Below are 13,549 nucleotides of genomic sequence, written 5' to 3'. Positions count from 1 at the left end.
AGTAATGCTGCGTTCACACCAAACGCGAATATGCGTCTAAATTCGCGCCTGCCGCGTCTAGTTATACGCGTGACCACTTTGTGTCCATTCGCGCGTCAAGAGCGAAATCGACGCGCGTCAGAGGCGAAAGTTTCAAACCCCGTTGGCGGCCATCTTTTTACAAGATGTCTGTTATTGATCGGTCATTTATCGAGAGAGTCACCGCTCTGTATTTGCTCTGGAGAGCAGAACAGCGGCGTAGGGATCATCGTCACCGTATTTGGGTCCACCACACCCTTCGGAGGCGAACCCAGTTCGGCGAGTTTCATCACTTGCTCCAGGAGCTGCGCCTGGATGACGGCCGCTTTCAGCGGTACTTCCGCCTGTCTCGCGCCCAGTTCGATGACCTGCTGTCCCGCATCGGAGCGAGGGGATTTCAGGAGCGGTGGAACTTCCCTCTGTGCGTTGGAGCAGTATATGATGACAGAATTTTCATTTTAAAAGTGAACTACTTCTTTATGTCATTCCTCCTTTGATGTATAATAATTCTATAGGTCTGTGCAATTTCTTTGTTCAGGTTATTACTGTAAAATCTGTTATTTATTTTTGTTTTGATGATAAATGGAGCCAGCCTCCAAAAGTATTTAACCTGTCCTGTGATTTCTTTATTTTCCTCACACAACACTGTCCAGACACACTAAAGTATACACACTATTATAGTTATTATTGTGCTGTTATTATAGTGTAGACACACTACACTATAATAATGTTTCATATAATTAAGATTTAGATGTGGAATAAATAGCATTCAATACAAAATGAATATGTGTCATATATGTGATAAAACACTAGCTTTGTTGTGCATTAGAACCGCACTAGGCATTTAGTATTCATGTTTCATATTTGAATGAGTGACTCCGGGCGGGCCTGCCGCCACAGCATCAAGCAGGCTCCTGATTGGTTAACGCGGCGCAAATTGACGCAGAAGTTCAGATTTTTCAACTCGGGCGGCAGACGCGAATTCGCGTCAAACGTGTGATGCACAAAAAGCTGAATTCGCGTCTACCACGTCGCGCTAAACGCCAATTTGCGCCGCAAGAACTCCAGACGAGCGTAAACGCGTCTTACCATTGACTTAACATTGAAATCACTCGCGCCAGACGCATATTCGCGTTTGGTGTGAACGCAGCATAAGAAGTCTCTTCTGCTCACCAACCCTGCATTTACTTGATCCAAAGTACAGCAAAAACAGTAAACCTTTGACATTTTTTTTTACTATTTAAAATAACTGTTTTCTATTTGAATATAATTTATTCCTCTGATTTCAAAGCTGAATTTTTAGCATCATTTAGTGCAGTCTTTAGTGTCACGATCCTTCAGAAATCATTCTAATATTCTAATTTGCTGCTAAAAAAGTTTTAAATATTCATAATAATAATAATAATAATAATAAAAAATATTAAAATGATTTCTGAAGGATCATGTGACACTGAAGACTGGTGTAATGATGCTGAAAATGTAGTTTTGATTACAGGAATAGTTTAAATTAAAATATATTCAAATAGAAACCAGTTATTTTAAATAGTTAAAATATTTCAACATTTTTACATTTTTTTCTGTATTTTGATGTATCAAATAAATGCACGCTTGGTGAGCAGAAGAGACTTTTTTAAAAAAAACATTAACAATCTTATGGTTCAAAACATAAATACTACATTTCTGTAGTTTAAATTAATTACTAACAGCATTTTTAAAACAACATGTTTAGCATCTGTTGGTAGATTCTGTCAATCCCAGATATCAAATTAACCAAATACTGTTCGATAACTCAGCCATACTCAATATATTGATCTATCCCTACCCAACATCTCTATTTGACATCTACAAGAGACAAAATCTCGTCTGTGTATTCCAATATCTAATTTTCATTCTCATTTTCAGTGAAAGACGACTACTGTGTTCATTCGCTTAAATGTCTACAATCTCATTAGGAAGTTTTAAACCCTCAATTAACACACTGGTATAGATTAAAAGCTTACGCCTGTGGTTTAAAGCAGGTCTAAAGGCTGATAACTGTGGATAAGCAAAAGTGTGTCGAAGTGTGTTTGTAGAGACATGGGAGAATTTGACACAGTGTTAGCAGAGCCTGATTATGTAATTTCATTATCCTCAACAATCTGCACTCAAGCGATGGCGGAGAAAATTACTGGATTGTAAATCTCTGCTTCATCAATTACACACACCGAATCTAAGCCATCCTTGTTGATTTCACGAATCAATAGTGTCAAGACAATATTATGTTATTCCAAGCGGAACAAGGCATTTAAAGCCTCAATTTCCCATTGAATCAGGAGAGAACGACATCAGCTGAACAAACCTATGAATTTGTGCGCCGTGACATACTTAATATTCCATCTGCTTGCTCGATGTGCCTATCTTTACATGACACTCGAGAGAGACTGTCAACACTGAAACCCACTGAACGTGTGAGAATGTTGAGGACATCTCAATTTTGATTCAGTGACTCTGCAAATCTTTGCTGAGTTAATGAACCTAGATGTCAAATTCAATGGAAAGATTGTGTAAAAAAGCCATTCAATAAAAATACAATAAGAGACGGCTCTGCAGCTTTCATTCAGCGTAAATGAAATATCAGAACATCCTTAAACTATGTCAATTAGTAAGTTTTATTTTCTGTGGATGTGCATGAGATGTGCATAATCTATTTAAACAGAGAAGTATACATGCTGCTGCAGAAGCACTGGGAAAGCCGTTTCTGCAAGGTTGCACACCGCATACCATCTGTATCTGTAACATTTTGTCCTGTGTATGCTTTATCAATAAACAGAATTTTTAATAATTTAATAATCTGATGCGGATCAGTTTAGAACCGCGAAGGAATTGCAATGCATCTGTGAATTGATTTTCTCCACCGCTACCGCTGAGTCTGTTAAAACATAGAAAGTTTGAAAAGAAAACTGGAGAAACTGAGAAGGAAATCATATCATGAGCGAATAATGAACAAAACTTTTACAGCATTCATTAATCTCGGTTAATGTTAATTTCTACATATGTGACCCAGGCCCACAAAACCAGTCAAAAGGGTGATTTTTTGGTAAACTTGAATATATTTGGAAGCTGAATAAATAAGCTTTCCAATAATGTATAGTTTGTTAGGATATCTGGAATCTAAGGGGGCAAAAAAACTAAATATTGAGAAAATCACCTTTAAAGTTGTCCAAATAAAGTTCTCAGCAATGAACATTGCTAATCAAAAATTAAGTTTTTGATATATTTACGGTACAAAATTAGTATCTTCATGGAACATGATCTTTACTTAATATCCTAATGATATTTGGCATAAAAGAAAAATGGATAATTTTGACCCACACAATGTATTGTTGGCTATTGCTACAAATATACCCATGCTACTTACAATTGGTTTTGTGGTCCAGGGTCACATATGCTAATACACTACCATGTATAAATGAACATTAATGTGTTATCAACTAACATGAATTAACCATGACCAATAGTATATTTTGACATTGAATTAAAAAAAGAAATGTATAATATTCAAATTTGCTAATGTTAACAGATCTAACATTGTCATGTGTGAGCTTTAAAGGACTCAAATTGACATTTAAAACCGGATTTACTTCATAGAATGTGGTAAAATGTTTCTTTCGGATTTGCATTTGATTATCTATACTGAAACCGGAAGGATAAAAGCTTCTTGGACACTTGTTTAAAGGAGGAAAAACTTTGGCTGGGACCTGGCAGGGAGCTTCAAGGGAAGTAAAAGTACACCCGCGCTGAAGATCAAGGTAACACAAAGGCCAAATGGCACTTCCTCCTGATCCGCCACATCAATCAACTTAAGAGTCCCCTAATGGATTCTTCCCTCTAACCTGTGGGTGACTGATATGCATCTTGGAACACAGAAACCACGGAATCTGATACTGAAACAAGGTGTCGCATTCTTCACTCCTGTTCTCAGGATTCCAATGTAATATTAAAACACGATGCTGTAGGATGTGCAAGGAATGCAGCAGGAAGAAATTTGATTTTGATGGGTTTAGAGGAAAGGAGATCATTTTAAGCTTTCCTTAAGGCTTGAGAGCGCTTTTTCAGTTCAGATTTGTCAAAATTGAACAATAAAGCTTGAATCCAAAAAGTGCTACCTCACTTATAACATACAGACCAAACTACTTCATACATATCATGCAACAAGCCCACAGTGACAGTACAAATTTCAGCCTGGGCTGACAGTAGCATGACCCTAGATAACCTCTACTGCCATGGAAACACAAAGCGAATGAGTCTATGAAGTGTGCAGCTGCTGTGTGAGAAAAACAGTGAGAGACATGCCCTCCGGCAAACATGTCATCCAACTCATACAATCCTGCAAGTTGCGGATACATGAGCATGAAAGCCATACATATAATTCATTCAACACTTCATTAGCACACTGTCGAGCGTCGAATTGTCCAGTCCACAAGTGAACATCCAAACCTTTACTAGCTCTGTTAGGCAAAAGAGACTCATTCTGTGCTAAAAGTTGCCTGTACTTATCATCCTAAAAGTTCACACCGCACGAAAATTATCAACACTCAGATTAAGCTCCGCAACCATCCTGGTGCTTTAAACAGACCTTCTTTACATGACAAAAAACATGCGCTGCTAATCTACAAGCATCCTTGCACAGGGGGCTTCTGCATTCTTTGAACTCCAAAGACCAACAAAGATAAAATAATTGGTGAGTGGAATGCGTTATCACACCACAAAGACCTATTCATTGAGGGGAAACCGAGATAAAAGGTGCTGAGATGGGAGCATAAACCGCTGCACACTTGTAAGAGAGCGCATCGCTTCCCTGCTCCCTCCCGAGCACCACTGGAATACATCAAACGTGGACAAGACGGCTAATTAGTCCTCATTACAAAGGGAGCCAGGCTTCTTACATCAGCAAACAATCGCATCCATCAAAGCTTGACAGCGCAGATCAAACAGAGACAGAGCGGCTCTCATCAGCAATATCGTGCGATTTCTATTTAGTAGACTGATAGGAGCTGGGCTGCTGCCAGCGAGAGTGAGACGAGGGGTTTCCGACACGCACGGCATCATTTCCTGTCATTACCGCGAACGTAACGCACTCGCTTTCTGCAAACAGATCCATGAGCTGTGCTCGGTTTCGAAGGGAATAAACGCACTAATCGTTATTGACAAATACGCCGTTTTGGAATGTCTGACTTCTCCTGACACCTCTTCTTTCCCCCAAATGTCAGAAAAGCACTGAGTGTAAAAGAGCAGATGAAAAGGTTAGAGCACTGGGATTACTGTGTGCGGCCGCATATTACTCATAGCTGTAGACACCACATCAGTCAGCTGATGAGAAGTGTTGGCGGGTTCACACATTATAAACACAGCGCAGCCTTTACAGACGTAGAACATACGTAACTGAGGATACACCGCTACATTCGCTTACAGGAATATGACCACGATGGCATTTCAGGCAAACCAAACACATTCATTTGTTGATTTAATCAATGGTTCTCAATCCTGGTTGTGGAGTACCCCAGCATTGCACATTTTGGATGTCTCCCCTACTTACCGTACTTCAAATATTATCAACGTACTTCCCATGCAATACAGCATGCAAAACACAGTACATTCATAAAAAGGGGATTTTCACAGCAATGCCCTGAAAAACATTCAGTGAACAAATCTAAAGAACCTTTCTTGCTATGGAAAGCTTCCACAGATGTTAAAGTTTCTTCATGGAACCATAGATGCCAATAAATAGTGTACAACACATAAATAGAAACGGCAAATAAGGAAAAATCCTGATACAGCAGGCAAATAACAGACAAACATTGAAGAGTCCAGCTAGAAGGTACTTTGATATTCCATGAGGAGCTTAAAAAAACTATTAAATTTGGATCAAATTGGCAGAGAACTGTAAGCCAGAAAGCACACTGTAGGTATCAAAAAAGTTGTTACTCATGGTTAAATCGTTTAACAGCAGACCTTTATTGTGGGATATCACAGGAAGCAAAGGATCCATCAATGCTGCATTCAAAAAAAACAACCAGACATCCTAGACTAGGGGTCAAACAAAAGTGACCTCCAAAATGTACAGTCTTCCAGGACAAAGAATTAGAACCACTTCACTTAATGACCTTCATGAGCACACCTAGACCTGTTAGTGACAGATTCCAACTGAACAGCCCTGACATTACAGCGATGCAATCATCCAATTAGACAAACCAGAAAGACAACACTAACGTCTGATTCTTTGCTCTTAGCTATAAACTGATATTACAAATGGGCAGCTTGTTACTCTGATTCTTAAATGAAGCAGAAATTGATTCACTGTTACAACATAAACGTCACATCCTGAAGACTGAACAAGAATTTCTGACACCTGACTGACCTTTAAACAGTTTCAGCCACTTTAAGAAGATCAGAAAACCCCAAGAAAATTTCCTGTTTCTGCGAACGTCTTTATAATAGCTTGACAGTGTATAAACACACCCAGGCATTAAATGCCTTTGATCAAACCAAACAAATACCAGCCATAGCTTTCAATGGCAAATCTGACTGGAGCCACACATGCAAACACTGCAGCACTGCAATAGCAAGCATGCATTTCCACGCATGCATGATCATGCACTTGCAGGAATATCCAAAGCAATAAATTGTGTTCAAGCTAATGCAGGACAAAGAAAGTTTGACTGCACAGGCTGGCTGCCACGCTCAATCTAGCGCCAGTCATCAGACTGAATAAATGACATTTAACTTGCATGAGAGGACTGGTGTTTCTATTAATCTTAAAGAGCAAATCAACAAGTAAGGCATCGAAATCAGCTGCATTAGTGATGAGATCAGGATCGCAATGCCGCAGAAGTCCAGCGTGAATGCCCATACCTGGTAGACGTGCCCTTCCGTACATCACAGATGCTGCATTTGAAGGCTTCGGCACTGTTTCTGAAAGTGCACACACTACAGTCCCAAAATCCGTCGTCCGCTGTTGGTTTGGCTTGTCGTTTTGGCCTTAAATAACAAAAAGAAGCCCAAATTATTAAGGTCAACTTCCATGTTTGCCCTTTAACACCCTAACTTACACCTTGACTTATACTGTCTCGAATGTGTTTAAGTGGCGGAGAAAAGTGACAGAAAATCCGAGCCATGACGTGCGAGGACGGTTTATTAGAACCGGAAAATACTGGAAATACACGCTAACCAGCTAACTAGCCACGGTTCTTCTCCATAGCTCCTAGTCACTGGGCTTAACAAAGATATTAAACACTTAAAGGGTCTGGTGTCCGCTGGCACGGCAGCTAGCGTTAGCCAGCGAGCTAAAGATATCGCGTCGGTGAACGGCGTGAAATCGAATGTCAAAAAGCTTCCATTTAACGGCGAACTTCGATTAAAAACCCCGTCCGAAGAGGCCAGGCGTATCCCGTAGGAAGAAAATCTCTTTGTCTGAGAGGCACTGAGTCGTGTTTGGAGTCCTCTGTGAAGAAGAGAAAGCCGCCATAGCTGCGCTTGTTTCTGAGAGAAAGGAGAAACACTCCTCGAGAAAAGCATCCGAATATCCACCGAGCGAAAAAAAACAGCCGAGCGGACACCAAAATCGCCTCGGAAACTAGCGACTGTTGACGCGTTCTTACCTGGTCGGGCTCTTTTTGTCGCCCATGGTGGAAAAACAGACTCTCAGAAGAGCGAAAAAGGTTCAGTAATTAACAATAATTGTGTGTGAAGGTCCGTATGAGCGTGTATGGTGAATCCACACAGAGAGAGAAGCGCTCGCAGGCAGACTCGCCTTCCCCCGACTGACTGACTGACTCTAGGCAGGGCGAAGAGACTGCGGACCCCGTGACTGCGCCGCCCAATCACCGCTGTCGTCGGTTTAAAAGTCTCGCCAGAAATAATCGGCACGGATAGAGTAATAGAACCACACTACTCTCCGATTGCCAAACGTAATTAGACCGTGTGCCTGTCGAGGTGAGAGAAAGCAGTAGTGAAAGACTGACTCGATGACTGAATGACTCTGCTATATATCAACAGCAGCACTGGGAAGTGTGCGTCGGGCTGTGTGGAGAGAAAAGTCAAGTTCAACTTGGGACACCTCAGTACCGAAAAATGACTCAAATATAGGCGTTTACTTTGTCTTAAGTAAACCATCTCAAACCATGTTGTCATTTACGGTATTAAAGTGAGCCAAAACATGGAAATCCAGAGATCAAATGATCACCTAACCACATGCATCTCAGTGCAACAAGTTTGGTAGCAACCAGCCAGACAGCTGGAATTAATAATGAGGCTATAAGAATAAAATTAATATTTTATTTATTATTATGAAAAGTTGTTTTATTTAAATGATCACAAATTTACATTTGCCTACAAAGTCAACATACACTATTGCCAAAAGCACTGGGACACCCCCTTCTAATGAAAAGGTTTGACTAGTAATAATGATATTCTAGAGTACTGTGCTTCTAATTTAATAGCGACAGTTTGGACAGGACCCTTTTCTATTCTAACACGACAAATAAATGATTGATTCAGTCAGTGTGGAAGAACTTGACTGGTCTGCAGAAAGAAAAGTCCTAATCCCAGCTGAACACCTCTGGTGTGACTTTAAATGCAGACCTTGAACCAAAAACTCATCACCAAACACCACTGACTTGTACAAGACACTTCCAAAACTGTTGCAACAGAGATGGAAATACAATTTTTAAATACACGAGTACGGTTCCATTCTTGTTACCACAGTTTTGGAAGTGCCTTTTTCTGTTTTTCTAAAGAAGGTGGTGTCCCAATACTTTTGTCCATTTAGTACAAGTCATTGCCGTTTGTGATGAGTTTTTGGTTAAAGCTCTGCATTTAAAGCACACCAGAGGTGTTCAGCTAGGATTAGGACTTTGCTTTCTCCAGACCAGTCAGCTACTTCCACACTGACTAAATCAACCATTTCTTTTGAACCTTGTCTTATACATAGGCATTGTCATGTTAGAACAGAAAAGGGTTCTGTCCAAACTGTTGCTATAAAAAAGTAGAAGCACACAATCCCCAAGAATATCATAAGATTTGTACTCATAGAAATTCCTTGAGTAGTCAAACCTGTTTATTAGAAGGGGGTGTCCTAATACCTTTGGCAATATATCGTATTTTTCTTCTGTAATTGTACACTCATATTGAAAAAAAGTTGGAAAGGGACATTGTTGATCATACATCACCAGTGAGAATTCTGTTATGCACTGTAATCAAGTTATGACATTTTAATTAAAAATTATGAGCTCAAAAAACATTTAAAATAAGATGGATTTAATGCGATTTTATGCTTGAATGCTGCACTTGTGAATGAACCAACTGTGTTTTGTTGTCAGTGTATTGACATGTTGTAAGTCATGGCTTTTTATCTGCTCTGACAAGCATGACCAGAAACTAAACTGTGCCAAAATAAACTGTGGTCTTATAGAGGATACAAGAAGTTCTGAGTATAAACGCAATTTACCTCACCTGTTTCTCTTGGTGTGAAACACACACCACGGACAGCCAAAGAGATCATTATGGGAACTCACACACGTAATGAGCAACAGACGATGATATGAGTGTTTTTAGTGTTTTTCTTATAGACTTCATGATTTCAATTTCTCAAGTGTCCAGTCCTCATCTGCGGCTTCCATTTATTTTGGATTGCACAGTGAAAACAAACCCTCGAAGAGGCCCCTCATGGCAGACACAAGGGCCCCTGTGTGGGGGGGATATGAAATGTGAATCATTAGCTGCTCTCCGGGGTTCCAGCCCCTCTGTGCCCCCTTTTCTCTCCATGTGCTGCTGGGTCTCTGTTGCAACTTCATGACAGACTCGTAAGTTTATTACCGGCTGATGTTGATTGGATGTTTGATCTGCAACTCTTTGCAGATGGTTCCTTACAAAATCCAGGACAGCTAAGAATACAAACATCTAAGGTTCGGAAAAGCCAAGAACTTCAAAGGCAGATGAAGTATGAACATGAAAATGATACAAGAATCACACAATTGTAAATACAAAATACAACACAGATGCCGTCAAAGTGTTTTTAGCCACATCAGACGAAATGCGAAATATCGCACAGCACTGATTACCTGGGCTTACAAACCAAGTTCACGGTCTGCCTTCAAACACTGATTCATAATTGAATGCAAAGAACTTGGAGAAAAGTTGTAAGAACCTGTCAGACCCTTAATTTAGATGAGCAAGCCTGTGATGTCTTAAAATTAGAACAGTACATTTGGCTGTCACCTTTGTGGTACCAGATTGATGTCACAGATTTTTAGCTCGTACGTGCTGTCTCATGAATGATGAGATGTGAGTGGGAGTATTAGAAAGAATTAGAAAGATGACTCAGATGAACATAGAGATCAGAACTGAGAATCTAGCAAACAGATGAAACAGACAGACACTGAGAACATGGTTTCTTTCTGTTCGGATATGGCTGGTCAACCTTTATTTGATGAGGCATTTTAACAACCCACAGTGTTTGGATATATGGATTTTGAAAAATATTTTTTTAACAAAGAAAGAAAATCAAGAATTATAGGTTTATTAAGCTTTAGCGTATTTGGTTCACACAAATGATCTAAATTGCATATAATACCAGACAAACTAAAAATGTGAGTAAATAGTTGAGTAAAAAGTTGAATTTTTAGCGGCATTACTCCAGTCAAATGATTCTTCAGAAATCATTCTTATATCCTGATTTGCTGCTCAATTTTTTTATTATTTGTTTATTATGTTAAAAACAGCTGAGTAGATTTTTTTCAGGTTTCTTTGATGAATAGTAAAGTTAAGAAAAAAACAGCATTGATCTGAAATAGAAATCTTTTATGTCATTATAAATGTCTTTATCATCATTTTTGATCAATTTAAAGCATACTTGCTTAATAAAAGTTTTAATTTTGATAATTTCTTTCCCTCCCAAAAAATGAATATAATGTGTAAAAAGTGTATAATGTTTCAAAAGCTTTTTATTTCAGATAAATGCTGATCTTTGGATATTTCTCTTCATCAAAGAATCCTGACCAAAAATGTACTTAACAGTTTAAAATATTGATAATAATAATAATAAAAAAATGTTTCTTAAAACAGCAAATCAACACATTAGAATGATTTCTAAAAGATCATGTGACACTGAAGACAAGAGTAATGATGCTGAAAATGTATTTTAATCACAGGAATAAATTACATTTTAAAATATATTCAAATAAAAAAGCTATTTTAAATAGTAAAAATGTTTCAGAATTGTACTGTTTTCGCTGTACTTTGGACCAAAAAAAAAAAAAATGCAGGCTTGGTGAACAGAAGAGACTTCTTTAAAAAAACGCTAAAAATCTTTTGACTGGTGGTGTAACTAAATAAATAAAAGGTTATTCGTCAATTTGCAATAATTCATCATGATTCTTTCAGAAAACAAACTGTGGATTTTATATATATAAAAAAAAAACATGCATCTTAGAAAACAATAACTATGTAGTGAAACCATGATTAATAAAAGCCACTTTTATTCGACCTGCTTGCTTCAATTCATTTCAAATGTTTGTTTCCAGGGTAAATAAAACACATTATGAATCAATTTAATCAGAGGGGGCCAATGTATCCTAAAAATAAAAGTGCATTATATTCCTGGCACAAGGACAAAACCAGAGTAACCTCTAGATTTCTATCATTTTGTTTACGTTTGGTTCATGTTTCCTGATTAGTTCCAAACCAGTAATTCGACAATTAACTCTGATGCACAACTCTGACCTTTGTTGCCATTTTCAAACCCGTCTCACTTAACACTCCACAGCATCTTTCCTTTATATTGGTATAAGCTGAGGAAACATGATAAAGAAGTAAAGTGAGGCCCGTTAATTTAGTATTTCATGTTGTTGAAGCCAGAAGAAAGAATCGGAAGCATATCTGCAGCCCTGTGGATAGTTTTCTTGCTACTGGGAATGAGTTTATGCAATTTGTTCTACTTGACCTTTAACCTTACAGATAAAACACATCTGGCTGCCGCCCCTAGGGCTGCTTCTTGTTGGCTAAACTCGTTGTTTGTGCATGCGCTTGTCCTGGACTTCAAACACATTTTCACTGATCAGTAAACATAGTGTTTGGTGACACATTTGAGCTACTTACAATCCCTGTTCTCTCTTGAGACAGTTGTGGTTGACCATTTATGCATATCTGGCACTGACACTGGGAATTTTATGCCCCTTTTTTTTAAGAGCACTGACTGATTCAAAACAAAATCTGGCCTGAGCTCTCAGTTGGCACGCTACCAAATGAAGCACTCCATCGATAGGCGTATTTGAAATGCACATTCATATCACCCATGACTTAGATTTGTGGCAAGAGATTAGAAAAGCAAAACCTGTTTTTTCCTTCAGTTTTTATATATTGCAGGAATGTTCACTCAGAAATTTCTAGTGAATTTCACAAATAATTGCAACTCAACAAGTAAAGTAACACTTTGAATTGAACGTGTTATGCAATGCATAAATGCACACAATGCGATGCAATGCATGTGGACTGTTCTCACAGTGCACGTATTTAATATACACACTCAAAGTAATAAGTTGATACAACAAGTGCTTTTCAATATGAAATAACTACTGGTGGTCAGAGTTTCAGTGATGTCAACTCAAAAAGTGATTTTTGAGTTATTTTGTACGTGTGTGCGTATGTGTTCTGGGAGAATGAGGGGGAAATGGAGGACATGATTTCCTTTTCCACACAAGGAATGTCTCCATAAGAGTTCCTGTTTGGAAAGTGGTTCTCTCACTCTGGTAGCCAGCCAAGAGCTGCTTATGCTCTGATGAGCCCATAGTGATAAGGAGAAGCGCAGCCAAATCTTGAGGAAGGTAGATTATCCCACCAAATGCTGGCAAACGCTCAGAGCGTGAGTGTTTTATTTGTTAGAGAAAGAAAGAAAGAGGCAGACTGCTAAAGTCAGGTGAAGAGACTGAAAAAATGACGACAAAGAGAGCCAGACTGAGTGTTGGGGGGCGAAGGGGGAGAGAACGAGAGTGAGAGAGAGACTCCTTTAGTCTCACTCTACAGCGTGGAGCTTTGCTGAATCCAGGGCAAGCTTCACAAAAGGTTGCAGAACAAAGGCCTTCGAGCTAAGTGTGTGTGCAGGGGAGTATGCATATGCACGCAGGCAGCGTGGTGGGAAGGCTCAATCCCATGGTTTGTTAACTCAGAGGCGCACTGTAACTTTAAACAAGAAAACGAGACGCTTTGCGTCAGCTACCAGCTCCGCCGCTCTCACTTTCAGATGTCGTTTCTCTCTTTGAAAAGGAGAGTGCTTGCTTATCTTTCAAATTGTCACTCTTCACAGTTAAAGACCTTCCGAAAGGTTTATCAAAACTAAAGTCACTTGAAAACAATCAAGCTTGACAGACCAAGAATTGTGGCACATTTTCGATTAGAAAAAACTTGAATCAAGCTCTTTGAGCATAGGTCACCTTTAGATGAAGGAATGAGAGGTTTAGAGACTGTAATGCTTTTATGTGGTACTTCTGACAAGAGCGGG

At 39.1% G+C, this 13,549-nt stretch overlaps 1 protein-coding gene across 1 annotated transcript in view; it reads right to left on the bottom strand.

Annotated features, from left to right (window-relative positions):
- rybpb (RING1 and YY1 binding protein b) overlaps positions 1-7,996 on the bottom strand; it is a 30,818-nt gene extending 22,822 nt beyond the window's left edge. The window contains exons 1-2 of the mRNA XM_073851570.1: positions 7,656-7,996; positions 6,910-7,035 (exon numbers count right to left, since the gene is read on the bottom strand). Coding sequence (XP_073707671.1) covers positions 6,910-7,035; positions 7,656-7,681 — 152 coding nt within the window. The 5' untranslated portion in view covers positions 7,682-7,996. The remainder of the gene's footprint in view (positions 1-6,909; positions 7,036-7,655) is intronic.
- Positions 7,997-13,549: the final 5,553 nt, after the last annotated feature.

This window comes from Garra rufa, chromosome 12 (assembly GCF_049309525.1).
Source record: "Garra rufa chromosome 12, GarRuf1.0, whole genome shotgun sequence".
Taxonomy (NCBI): domain Eukaryota; kingdom Metazoa; phylum Chordata; class Actinopteri; order Cypriniformes; family Cyprinidae; genus Garra; species Garra rufa.
The sequence above is the reverse complement of the archived record's forward strand: the minus strand, read 5'-3'. Positions and strand labels throughout refer to the sequence as shown.